General features: G+C 42.7%; 3 protein-coding genes across 4 annotated transcripts; 1 reads left to right on the top strand and 2 right to left on the bottom strand.

Annotated features, from left to right (window-relative positions):
* Positions 1-145: 145 nt before the first annotated feature.
* On the bottom strand, positions 146-3,135 carry LOC133967076 (uncharacterized). The gene is made up of 14 exons (XM_062402291.1): positions 3,084-3,135; positions 2,821-2,877; positions 2,528-2,654; positions 2,306-2,395; positions 2,020-2,207; positions 1,883-1,925; positions 1,681-1,789; positions 1,470-1,611; positions 1,287-1,351; positions 809-1,014; positions 606-723; positions 472-513; positions 359-386; positions 146-273 (listed from the first exon to the last, which is right to left on the bottom strand). Exons 1-14 carry the CDS (start codon positions 3,133-3,135, stop codon positions 146-148), a joined length of 1,395 nt encoding a protein of 464 aa, XP_062258275.1.
* A 673-nt stretch (positions 3,136-3,808) lies between these two features.
* On the top strand, positions 3,809-7,497 carry tmem169b (transmembrane protein 169b). The gene is made up of 3 exons (XM_062401896.1): positions 3,809-3,889; positions 4,478-4,870; positions 5,182-7,497. The coding sequence occupies exons 2-3, from the start codon at positions 4,597-4,599 to the stop codon at positions 5,814-5,816; spliced, it is 909 nt and encodes a 302-aa protein (XP_062257880.1). The 5' UTR covers positions 3,809-3,889; positions 4,478-4,596; the 3' UTR covers positions 5,817-7,497.
* A 900-nt stretch (positions 7,498-8,397) lies between these two features.
* Positions 8,398-12,462, bottom strand: LOC133967625 (F-box/WD repeat-containing protein 9-like). Of its 2 annotated transcripts, XM_062403197.1 has the most exons (8): positions 12,354-12,462; positions 11,997-12,107; positions 11,766-11,913; positions 10,638-11,655; positions 10,344-10,492; positions 10,045-10,254; positions 9,897-9,962; positions 8,398-9,792 (listed from the first exon to the last, which is right to left on the bottom strand). In XM_062403197.1, the coding sequence occupies exons 2-8, from the start codon at positions 12,083-12,085 to the stop codon at positions 9,718-9,720; spliced, it is 1,755 nt and encodes a 584-aa protein (XP_062259181.1). In that variant the 5' UTR covers positions 12,086-12,107; positions 12,354-12,462; the 3' UTR covers positions 8,398-9,717. The 2 variants fall into 2 exon arrangements, with proteins under 2 accessions (XP_062259181.1, XP_062259180.1); XM_062403196.1 differs by having other exon boundaries at positions 11,997-12,439.
* Positions 12,463-12,482: the final 20 nt, after the last annotated feature.

Raw genomic sequence — 12,482 nt, 5'->3', positions numbered from 1 at the left:
TGAAATATGCTGTGAGAAAAGCCAATGTAGATAAATATAAAAAAAATTTAACCATTGAATCCATTGCCCACTATATCAGAACATAACTGATGTTAAACCAGGAACGGCTCTTTGAACCAAATAATCCAATATTTTGTTACAACTCTCAAAAGTTTAATGAAAATGGAAAGTCCTCCCTGCTCTTCTCTTTGGTAGTTGCTTGAGGGCTCTTGAAGTTGAAGGCAAACTGAAAGTCCTCACCTTGCTCTGATTGGTCAAACAAGAACTCACCGCCTGAAAAACAAAATCATTTACACACCTTTAGTTTAAGGAAGGTAACACACATCACACAAATTAAGAGATTTAATCAGGTGTTTACCACTTGAAGAATTGGTGTCAGTGGTTTTCTGAAAAATTATGAACAGATTTTGTTGTTATTTTTTTAAAGAGTACAGCATGACAAAAATAAGTGTTTCAATAAATCAACTATACCTTCTCGTTGAAAAAAGAGCCAGGGAAAGCAAAATTTGTGTCCTGCAAAAAAAAACATTAAAAAAGCAAGTCATTCCAAAACCAAGGTACACAGATTGCTTTAAGATTGATTGTTCCTTCTGCTCGTTCCTCACCTCAGCCTGCGATGAGTCAAATCCAAATCCAGAGAAGCCGGGGGTGCTCGGATCAGAGTTCAGAGAGAACAGGAAAGCTGGAGATTTGGTATCGGAGGTACCGCTTGCAGGGCTGAAGCTGAAGTGAGCACATTAAAGATTGCTCTCAGTGGTTATCTTGACAGTGATACATGAGTCGGACAACTCGGATACAAAAACCTTACTTAAATGGAAATGCTGCGGTCGAAGGTGCAGCTGTCGTCTTTGCCAGAGAGGCCCGAGAATTAGTTTCTTCGCAGGAGGACTGAGGAAAAGCAACAAGTTCCTCGTTGTCCTTTTCACTTGATGTCTGCTCTTCATCTATTCCCACTCCTTCCTCCGCCTTGTCCTCCACTGCTTCCTCGTCCTCTGACACATTAGATTGCTGTTCCTACACACAAAACACATTGAGTGTTAAAGCTTTTTCAACAGGAATGGAACTTAAAAAAAAAAAAGCATTGCAACATAGACAATAATGTCACTTTTGTGATTTGATACTAAATGATTAAACATTTAAGTAAACAATGTTTGCTGTTTTCATTGTCGGACAATAAATGTCTCAAAACTGTCAACATCGACCCTTGTGGTAAATTCCTTGAGATTGTTCTGGAAAGCATCTCAGTATGGGTCTTGTAAACCTCATGGCGGGAACTTTACCAAGACCTGTTCCTGAAGTTCAGTGTCCATTTCCTGCTCATTAGTCTGCATCTCCTCTGTCCAACTTTGTTCTAAACAGATACAAATATTTAGCTGATGAGGTTTTATGCAACATCAACACCGAAACATGAAGAACACTGTGTGTAAAGAGGCAGACATTCACTGAAGCTAAAGCGTTTCTCTACTTACCATCCATCTGTTGGTGAGACCACAGCTTTCTGCCTGCTTCCTCTGGGTAAGTGCTGCAGGCGGCCGTATCCTGGACCTTGTGTTCCTCAGGGAGATCTGCAGCACCTGCCTCTACAGATACTTTATCTCCATTCTGCAACATCTGTTCATGTTAAACCATTTGGTTACTTATATGATGTGCCATTAGTTTTGACTTATGGCTTCTGAGTACCTTTGACTGGTTGAGATGCAGACAGAAGCTGTCGATGGCAGAATCACAGTCCTCGGTCTGAGGATCTAATTGTTTCTCTGCTTCTTCTTCAGGCTGTTGACCAGTAGCACTAGAAAGAAAAAACGATTAGATTGGAGAATAATACAATAAAATACACATGTGTTATAATTATTTGTTATTTATAAGATTCAGAGAGAGACACCTGTCCAGTAGCTTCTCAGTGGAAGAGACAGTGACTGCTGGACCTGGTCAGACAAAACCAGAGCAATCCACTGCGTAAAGAGGAATTTCAATATTCTCAAGCGGAGCAAGTAACCATGGGATTATAAAGTGTATTACCTGTGAGATGGTCTAGCTCTGACTGCTTCATTGTAATTTGATCATCGCAGGCCTTGATCCTACACTCAATCTCCTCTTTTTCAGCCTGCTGCCTGAGGAGCTTTTGAGCAGTAGGATTTTTCAAATAATATTCTCGATGGGACTGAAATTTCTGTCTGTAGCTTGCAATCCTCTCTTCATAGACTTCCCTGGTTAGGTAACAAATAAAGAGCAATTCAGTTTTGTTATCAGAGCACAAGAAGGACGTGTTAAAAGATGATTGGACCCGGCAGCCAGTTGAACCCACATGTCGTGGTTGAAGCTCTCTTTTCTGCTCTCAATTTCATCTTTGAGCGTCTGCTGGTACTGGAGGAGCAGGATGTTGGTCGCCTTCATGCTGCAGTCACATTGACGACAAGCAGTGAAATAAATGTTTATCTCATATCACATGACACCGTTATTAACATGCACAATTTGATTATGGGTCATCTTCATCCCTCCACCATGGCTTGGCTCTGTCATCCTTTACCTTCTTGCATTAGCTTTATGAAGCATGGCAGAGCTCTGCTTCCCCCGGGTTTCCTCCTCCAGTTTCTGGATGTTTCTGTGAAGTGTGTCGATGTAAGCCCTCCTCTCAGCAATGTCAGCTCTGCAAACTGTGCACACGCACAGAAACACAAGAGTGACACCGTGCAACACAACACCAAAATGAATTTACATTAAAAACAGTGAGGTCTCCATCTTGTTGCTAACTTACATGGGAGCTAATTTAAGCTAGTTCTTTATTTCACAGTTTGTCTGTGGTTTATTTTACTGGCTTACCTTTAATTCGCTGGATGAATTCATTCTTCTTTTGGGAAAGCTCCCGAGTCTGAAGAGCTATGAAATGAGAATTAAAAAAAATATATTGGCTTATGACTGAAGAGGTGCTAGCATCTTGTGAAGTTGCTAACTTAAATTAGCTAAAAAGCTAGCTTGCTACTGACATCTCTTAACCACTTTACCGAACATTAAACCTTTACACACATACAGTTACAACAAAGGTAAAACTGTTAAACTCGACAAAACTCCACAAGCAAACTCACCAGATTGACAGAGGAGGCTGTCGAGGCTGTCGAGTGAATGTTGGCCGCTCATCTTCACAGCAACTTTAGCAACATTAGCTGCTTCTGGTCTCAACTGTCACTGTCAAAAGAAAATGGTTCTTCAAGGTTATAATTAACATTTTAATTTAGTAAAATTTGAACATATTTCTTTTATAAATTATGACTTTTTGTCTTTTGATACTACAATATAATTGTCACATTCAGATTTGTACCCTTTAAGTGGCCCATATTCTTTTTTATTCTAATCCTGTCGTAAAAATTCACAAACATGCTACGATTGTATGATTCCACATGATTCTTATTTTAAAGTTTTAAAATGTTCTTTATTTATAATGCACAAACATGTATGTGCCTGCTTGTCGATAAAACCCTGTTCTGATTCTGAATTGAGGCCATATATGATGATAAACTAAAGAAATCTTTGATCAAATGATTCCATATGCAATTTTTATATGGTTCTATTTTTTAAAAGGGGATATTATTTTATTTTAAAATATGTTCTGTTAGAAAGAGGGCTGCTTGAATCTTCATGAAGAGCAGACATGGCGGGTTCCGGTTAACATGACGGTGGGATCTATGGGTGGGATGGCTCAGGCAGGATTGGCTCCACAGCGGAGAGAGGGGCGGGCTTAGTGCGATTCTTCAAATCATTTTGCGTAGCGCATCTGTATCGGCGAGACCTCGGCGCTGCGATGCATCTGCTCCTGCGATGTGTCACGGGAACTCGGTGATTTATCCTCGCGGCTCTCGCTCCATCTCCCCGCCGCTCGTCCTCTCTGCTTCAGGTGAGATCACATTTTAGCCGCATCTCTGGTTCCTGTGCGAGTTGTTCCACCGGCTGCCCGTCTGCAGACAAAGAGCGGACATGGGTGGGATTTAAATGGGAGGGGATCAGCTGTGGTGGAGAATGGGTTGCATTGTCAGGGGCTCAGTCCCTCGCGCATCTTATTATATAAAGCATTGATTTAAGAAATACAGAAAAAAAAGGTCTCGATCCGTGTGCAGAGTGTGCAGCTCTCGTGTCATGATGTCTGCAAAGAGGAGGACGGGAGGAGTCGGTGCATTTCCACGAGAGTATCAGTGCGCTGTCATGCAGAAGAGAGGCAACCCCCCCAGTTCAAGGGAAACCCATCACGCTTTGTTTGTCGTCCATCTGGTGCTTTTTGATCTCTGTGTTCACGTGTTTCCATGCCATGCGATCAATAATCTCAATAATGATAAACTAACTATAATGATGTGTCCTGTTGGTGGGTATTAGTCATCGGCAGCGACTGACCAGGATCTAGGCCATGCAAACTCAATGTACATGCAGGATTATTCTGACTCTCACCAGCTTTTAATGACATCCTCTCACCCTCCCTCTGTTTTCCTAGATTAAAAACTTTTGACAAAATGGGTGGATGTCGTTTGTGCTGCTCCAGACTTCACTAGTCTCCACATCCAACCCAGCAGAAGGTATATCTTTGGAGTCTTTACTGGGTCAGGCGAGGGGATGGCACAGGTAGAGGAGTGTCAGACCGAAGGAGAGGGCAGCCCCCAGTTGATCTCCCTGAGGTCAGACGCATCGGGTAACCATGTGGACGATGGAGAAGTGGGACCCCCTATCAGGAGGAAGAGGAGGAAGAAGAGAGACATGCGTCCAGAGTCCATCATTGTGTACCGCTCTGACATGGAGACGGTGCCGGGAGAGGACCCAGGCAGCGAGGAGGGAGCAGAGAGGAGCGCAGAGGAGGGAGCTAAATTCCTCTGCACGCCCACGAGCGATGGTGAGACAGGTGCTTTACTGTGTTAATATCATGAAGCTAAATGTATATGTTCTATCACTGGAGTAAAAAGACATTTCATTTTACATTTTTGGTCATGTAATCAATATATACCAAGCATCTGAACAAGAGAAAGGAGGGATAATCCTAAAATGATCCACTTAAAGTGTGACCATACTATTAATTGGATTATATTACCTCAAATTAAATACACATAATCACTGTTAACCATGTTTCTACACTAAACTGTATAGGCCTTTTTGAGTGCTGCAGGCAAAGTGTCCATGGTCCTAATGTGGATTATATCTAAACAGGTGGAGGCTGGAGCCTTCCTCCAGACAGCCGCTACGTGACCCTGACAGGCACCATCACCCGGGGCAAGAAGAAGGGTCAGGTGGTGGACATACATGTCACTTTGACAGAGAAGGAACTCAGGGATTTGAACAAGTCGAAGGAACGCCTCGATGCAGAGTGTGAGGCCGGGGAAGGCTCCAAATGCAACTGCGGCTTGAGTGTGTGTCAGGGACCCCACGTGGTGCTGTGGAGCCTCTCCTGCGCCCCTGTGGTCTTCCTCCTCTCCTTCATCACCTCCTTCTACTACGGCACGCTCACCTGGTACAACGTCTTCCTGGTGTACAACGAGGAGCGGACATTCTGGCACAAGATCACGATATGCCCCTTCCTCATCATCTTCTACCCCATGCTCATCATGCCTGTGGCGTTGTCTCTGGCTCTCTACTCCGCCGTGGTACAGGTGTCCTGGGCCTTCGGTGAATGGTGGCAGGTGGTGCGAGACTTTGAGAAGGGCTTCTGCGGCTGGGCCTGTGGGAAGCTGGGACTGGAGGACTGTTCCCCCTACAGCATAGTTGAGCTGCTCGACTCTGACACGGTCTCTGGCACCCTGCAGAGCAAGGCCCCCAGTGAACGCGCCCAGACATCATCAGTGTGAAACAGGGCGACGCCGAGGGCCAAGGCACATAGGGAGGATAGCGTCAAAGTTGCGGGTGCTTCAACTAATTGACTGAAATTCAACACGTGAGTTTGGTTCAGTAACGAAGGACAAACAAATGCCAGAAATTTCAAGTTAATCAAAGAAATAAGAGCTTAAAGGCTAATTTCTGACAATGAAAGCAGTTTGATGAAAGCATCCTCTCAAGGTCAACCTTCCTGACTCATTGAGATTTTGCTGAAAGCTCCTGAAGAAACAACTTCCATTGAACTTCATGTCAAATGAACAGGAAAGTATTTTTAGTGACTCCATTGTGCTTCAAAGTGGAAATTATTATTTATTGAACACTGCCTGAACTGTCCTCAGGGGCCGAACTATTGTTACAGAAACTATTGTTAAATCATTCACTTCTGAGAGTGGGAGTGGTTATCATTGGGGGGTTTTCACGTACATGTCATGGTCACAGCTCCCTCAGATCACTGATTAACCTCAAATCATCACAGAGCAGCAATGCACCTCAAAAGAATTTGGGACTGATACAGGAGTTGCTGCAAACTTGGAGGTTAGATAATTTCACTTCATCTGTAAATATGTGTAGTTATATGCATGTGATCACTGTGCTGTGCTGTGCAGCGGCTTTAAAGGCCACATTTTATATTCTCAGTTCAATCCATGAAGTTATAGTTGGAAAAAGGCTGGAACACCAACTGGGAAATATGGGCAACCACCTCAGGGTCACAGATCCAAGTTGAATGTGTGTCAGTTACTACTGAAATTTGTTTGATTGCTATTTTGATTGGAAATATGCATATAACCGAGTAATAGTCAACACTGTAAATTACTAGGATTACTAGACTAAAACAGAAAGGGACTGAATATGGGCAAGGTTTTTAAGGGACTCTGTCACTCTCTAGTTTTTAAAGGGCAACGCTGGATTTTTTCTACTTTTCTTGTTGTCAACTAAAGACTGAAGATGTAACACTTTATGTTATTCCTTATGATATTATCCTTAATTGATGTCACCAATCAAACTGAAACACATTACACTTGGTCTTCTAACATGTGAGAACTGGTTTGTTTCTCTGGTTATAGGCTAATGAAGCTGCGATGTGCATCGTGCTGTGTGCTCTGTGCTTGATGGCTACTTGTGGCACACAAACAAAAAGTCTGAGATTGGGAGAAATGGAGGAAGCCATAGTCAGAACAAGCTGACAAAGCATTTCTTTGGTGTAATTTAGTTTTTTCCAATGTCATGTTTTCATGTGTTTAAGGCACTTTCAAAAAAAGACGTTTGTAATCGGCCTAATTTGGACCGATACTACTCGTGTTGTCTTCACATCTGTGGTCCACACACACACAAGTAAAATTATGTTTCCTGTAATTTTCTACCTTCCTGTTCCATTTCAATTCAGACACATTTTAAATGTTGCTTTAATTTATTTGAGATATTTAAGTCTAGTACATCTGTGGAAGCTACTTTTATATTTTTCTCTTACGCACTTTGAAGTACAGTACATGAATTGCCAACAACTATTACTGACTTGATGAGATACAAGCCAATTGAATGGATGAGGTATTGTTTCATTTTACTTTCTCACAGGTTAAAAAACACGAGTCAGTGGTTGTTGATTAAATCTGTATTTCACGTTACATGTTGTGAGTTCTCATGATGCAAAATAAAAAAAAAATCACACAAATGAAATAAAGTGTTGTATCATTTACATGGCAGCTGTGTGCTAATTTCTTCGTTTATTTTGCAGAGCAACACTCACAGCAGCTCATTATTTTCCTCCGTTCCATAGATTCACTCTTACAGAGACAAGTGTGCCTGCATGATGCACACAGAGGCTTAGTTATGTGCACTTTGAGATCTGATTATTAGCATCCCGGGAAAACGAATCCATATGCTCTAATGCAAGGTCAGCAGTGTACAAAATACAGTCAGTTAGAGAAAAGCACAACTAATAATGCTGAGAGCCTTACTTCCTGTTCAGTCCCAGGAAAGTAGGACTCCATTTGTCAGCCTGTTAGCGGGCTGGATTGGAGCCTTTACTCAACCTCCTCTTTCATTGCTGCAGTGAGGGAAACCTCTTTTGATGATTATGTATTATTTGAGTAGGTTACTGACATGTGTTAAGTCGTTTCATTTTAGGGCCTGAGCACCGAACAGTAGGAGACAGTGGGAGGACCTATTGAAATGGTAAGGATTATTATAAATAAAAAAGATTCAGGCAAATGAATTGGCTTTTTTGAGGGCTTTATTTCCTACTGTCAAATGTATTAACTCACAAAGGCAATTCAAACTTGATTCGTCTCTCTGCCACTAATGAGAAAACATGCAACACTGTCTAATACAAAGACATCACTGGTTATAAAACACGTACAGATCTTGACTAAAAGTTAGTAGGTAGTTCATTTTTTTCTCTTAACAACTTTAAGTAATTTTACTGCTCTTCATAACAGCCTAACTAAACAATCTGTCATATTAATAGCTTCGGTTTGAATGTATAACTGTTAGGAATTACCTCAGTAACTGCCTCAGATCAAGTCAAATAAATCAAAACCAAAAAAATACAACCAATGAGTCAGACACTAGATTTTATTGACATCTAATGACAGAGTTAACCGTCTTTCAGTGTTTAAACATTGCATCCGACAAGTATAGTGCAAATTATGCATAGTTACTGTACATTTATCCAAACAATTAAGCAGACACACACACACACACACACGCAACATTTGTAGACATATCCTCAAAAACAATAACAATCAGTGTATCAGGATTACAAATATTCCAATGCATATGAAGGATCATTAATGCTAATTGTGTTTTCTAACTAATGGAGTGTCAGTTCCTGAAATGGGTTTGGTCCGTTTGTGAACATGTGAATATTATAAATGTTAAATTCTCCAGGCTATTTAAACAAACAAATAATTTAAAGAAGATGAACAATGGAAAAAGGAACCAACATCTTTGAAAGAGCTGAATGCCAGCGACAGACATAGTAGCAGATATGATTCATGTATGTGTGTTTTAAATCAAACAAGGAAGAAATGAAGGTGAGGAGACTTGAAGTTTTCCTAACATACCTCTGCCATACATATAGCTAACCTAAACAACAGGAAGCACTTTTTCCAAAAACATTAATTTTACACTTTTTTAAAAGAGCTTTGTTCGGAAGTGCAGCAAATTAAAAGTGGTGTTTGGCCACATGTACCACAACTATCTTCATTCACACCCTTACCTTGGAATATTGATTTGTGAAACGAGACATATTATAATAATATTCAGGTTTTCATTTTAATATGGGTTATCACTTTAAAAGGCATGAATGCTCCAACATTCAAAAACACATTTTAAATTAAATTTTTTAAAGCACAGCACGGACCTCTGTATGTAAGGTCATGTAATACAACTGCTCCCATAGGATGAGGAACAGATAATGATCTTATTATAATGTACCCACCCTTTATATCTATATAACCGTATGTGTACATACATATTGTGTATTTGATCTTCTGTGTGGTGTGCTGAATGATGCTGGGTATGTATTTATGGTGGCAAAAGATAGGGAATTTGTAAATATACAAACATACTTACCTTTTGTTTATTTTTTTGTTATTGTTCTTTTGTTTTGTTGTATGGTTTTAAAAAAAATGAAAACTAATTGTTTAAAAAAAGGGGGGGGGGAATGAAAACAGCTTATGTCACCTTTAAATTACTACCAACTTCTTGATTAATAAGAGATTCATAGCTGTTTGATTTATATAAAGCACTTGTTCAAGTATTCCAAATTTCAAAATGCTGAAAGACAGGTATGGTGTTGATTGGCTGCAGGTAGTGTTTTGTCTTCTGTTTTTCCATTCTTGCCACATACTATAGTTTGCAGGCGCTGCTCTTTCATTTTCTGGGCCTCCAGACATCTACACACACATCTCCTGTGGCTACAGCGAAGACTCCAGCGTCCACACTCAGCTGGTGGTTGGAGACGGAGACAAGAGAGGTATGGGTGAGAGGATGAAGGCACAGGGAGAAAAAAAAATGATAATAATCTAAAAGATGTGGAACAACGCACTTACCCCACTGACTCCAACTTGATGATGCAGTGTGCATAATGTCCTCGGAGGCGCACAAGGGATGTGTACCTGCAATCCATAATTACAATAGCATTAATTCTGTGGCAGTTAGCTAAACAGGAGACATAACACTGAATTTGCCTTTTCCTACCTTGACAGTGCGATCAGATGAACAAGTGTAGAGGCTCCCATGAGATCTGTGGACACCAGTGATCAAAGCAGTATGTCCCACATCAAACTTGAACAAATCCTTGTCTTGGAAAGTCCCTGCTTGTGTGGAAAAGGAGCGGAGCATGCCCTTGCTGTCTCCTGCCCATACCTCACTGCCACTGTAGCTCATGGACCGCAGGTAAGAGGTCAGCTAGAAAAGAACAGGTTGGGTCGTTACACTGAGGAGAGAAGCACTAAAGCAACAGCAAATTACAAGTGTGTTTGTGTGTTTGTAGCTACCCGAAGTTTCTTCAAAACTTTGCCTGCCCTGCGATCATAGACATATACATTGTGGTCTTTACCCCCAGAGATGATGTACTGGTCATCTGCAGCCAGGCACATCACACCATTACCGTGGAGACAGAGACTTTTCACCACGGGGCTGGCAGCTGCGGATCAAATTGTTCTATCAACTTCTGGTCGCTTCAAGTGTTTTGTTTATCATCATATAAATGATACTAGTTATTGTTATTTGCACTTGAGGCACACTCAGCCAATACACTGTCCAGCTTGTTGAATGTTAAACCCCCTCACCTCTGGTGTCCCACATGATGATCGTCTTGTTCATTGTACCAGCCAGCAACACATCTGTCTGATAGGACAGGCAGAGGACAGCAGAATCAGTTCTGATTAGGCCCCGCACTGCACCACCTGCCTGCAGGTCCCACAGCCTCACTGAGCTGTCGAAGCACCCTGAAGCCAGCAGAGACCCTTGAGAGGCCAGGCACCAGACCCAGCCCCGATGGGTGTGTAACGCATCCTGTCCTCCCAATGTGTGCAGCAGTGTCCCAGTAGAGCCTGCTTGTAGATCCCACAGTTTAACATTCCAGTCTCTGGAAGCTGTGGCACAAACTTTCCCCTCTCCCCCGACAAGGAGAACAGAGTTGACTGAGGCAATGTGGTTTGTAGGGATGGTGATGCGTTCCAGTGCTGGGGGTGGGCTAGGACTTCTGCAGGGTAGACTTTGTTCCATCTCTCCCTGTCTTCCACCTCCCAGATTCCCGGGGTCACCCAAGTTCTCTTGGTGATTAAGAGCACCATCTTCCCCATTAGCATCGAACCTCATCCTGGGGTCCCTTTCTTCTTCGATCAGTGCTACAATATTCTCCACCCTTTCATTTATATCTTCTCTTAATCTTGCTAGTTGGTCCTCACCTTCAATGGGCTGCATTTCACCATCACCATCTTCTATTACCACCTCCATTTGTTCACCAGCACCATATGCAGCCTCCTGCAGAGCCACCCCTGCCCCTTCTACCTCAGCCTCTCTGCCACCATCCTGTCCCTCTTCGCCTGGTTCCCTGTCCTGCCCCGCCTGCTGCTGCTGCCTCACTTGATTACTTTCTTCCTCCTCTTGTTGGGCCTGTCCGGGCAAAAGCTGTGCTCTGCCTTTCCAGCAGATTATCAGCTGCTCCATCTCCAGGCAAGCAGTAGGCCAGTCAAAGTCCTCCCTTGGCCCCACTGGAAAGCCAGCTTGGGATCCTATTAATCTACGTGCTCGGAGTTGCCATGCGCTGCTGTCCTTTTCCAAATTACCCAATGTCTGGCAGACCTGAAAAGAGGAGAAACAGAGTGTCAAGAATAATTTCCAACAGATGTCAGAACTACAAAGTCTTAATTAGAGTCTTCAGAGCATCGGGCCAATAGATCTTGAAAACGTACCTTTGGCAGCACAGTGGTGACACACTGCGCAGGAAGGTACGAGGCAATGTGGGTGACCATCTCCCACGGTAAAGACAACAAGCCATTTTTCTCAGCGCAGGGTGAGGGACTGGCATCTGCTGAGGATGGCTGACCGGCCGGCTGAGGACTGGAAGGGATGACAGGGACCAAAATGACTCGGTAACCAGTGTCAGCATCTGTCAGGTAACTGGGGGTGAATGAGAGTCTCACCTCTGGAGGTCAGGCCCTGGGGCCTCATCACTCGGGGGTCCCACAGGGTCAGGACACGGTTCACACAGGTTCCCCCTGACGTCAGACATCCCCGTTCCCCAAACACAAGAGCTGTAACTCATGCAGAGTTAACCAACAAATTCTACTAAAGCTGTTGGTAAATAAAAACCTAAACTCAAATCACCATGAAAGGCTTTAAAAAAAAATCCAGACGAAAGACAGCAACCTTAAATGCTAACTTCAGCTTCAGCTACACAGAACATTAGCCTGCTGACACATCAGGGCTATGACTAAGCTAGCCGCTGGTTAAAATACGTCACCCGGGTCAGGGGGGTAACAAACGCAGAGCACACTCACTGTTTATCAAGACGGAGACGTCATATATGACGGAAGCATCGACCTCTGCCTGCTATTTGTTGTTCCTGCGAAATACAATAACATTTTAAAATGTTCCTTTCCGGCTTAGGTAGACGACGTCATCAAACT

Source organism: Platichthys flesus, chromosome 13, assembly GCF_949316205.1.
Source record: "Platichthys flesus chromosome 13, fPlaFle2.1, whole genome shotgun sequence".
NCBI classification, from domain to species: Eukaryota; Metazoa; Chordata; class Actinopteri; order Pleuronectiformes; family Pleuronectidae; genus Platichthys; species Platichthys flesus.
The sequence above is the reverse complement of the archived record's forward strand: the minus strand, read 5'-3'. Positions and strand labels throughout refer to the sequence as shown.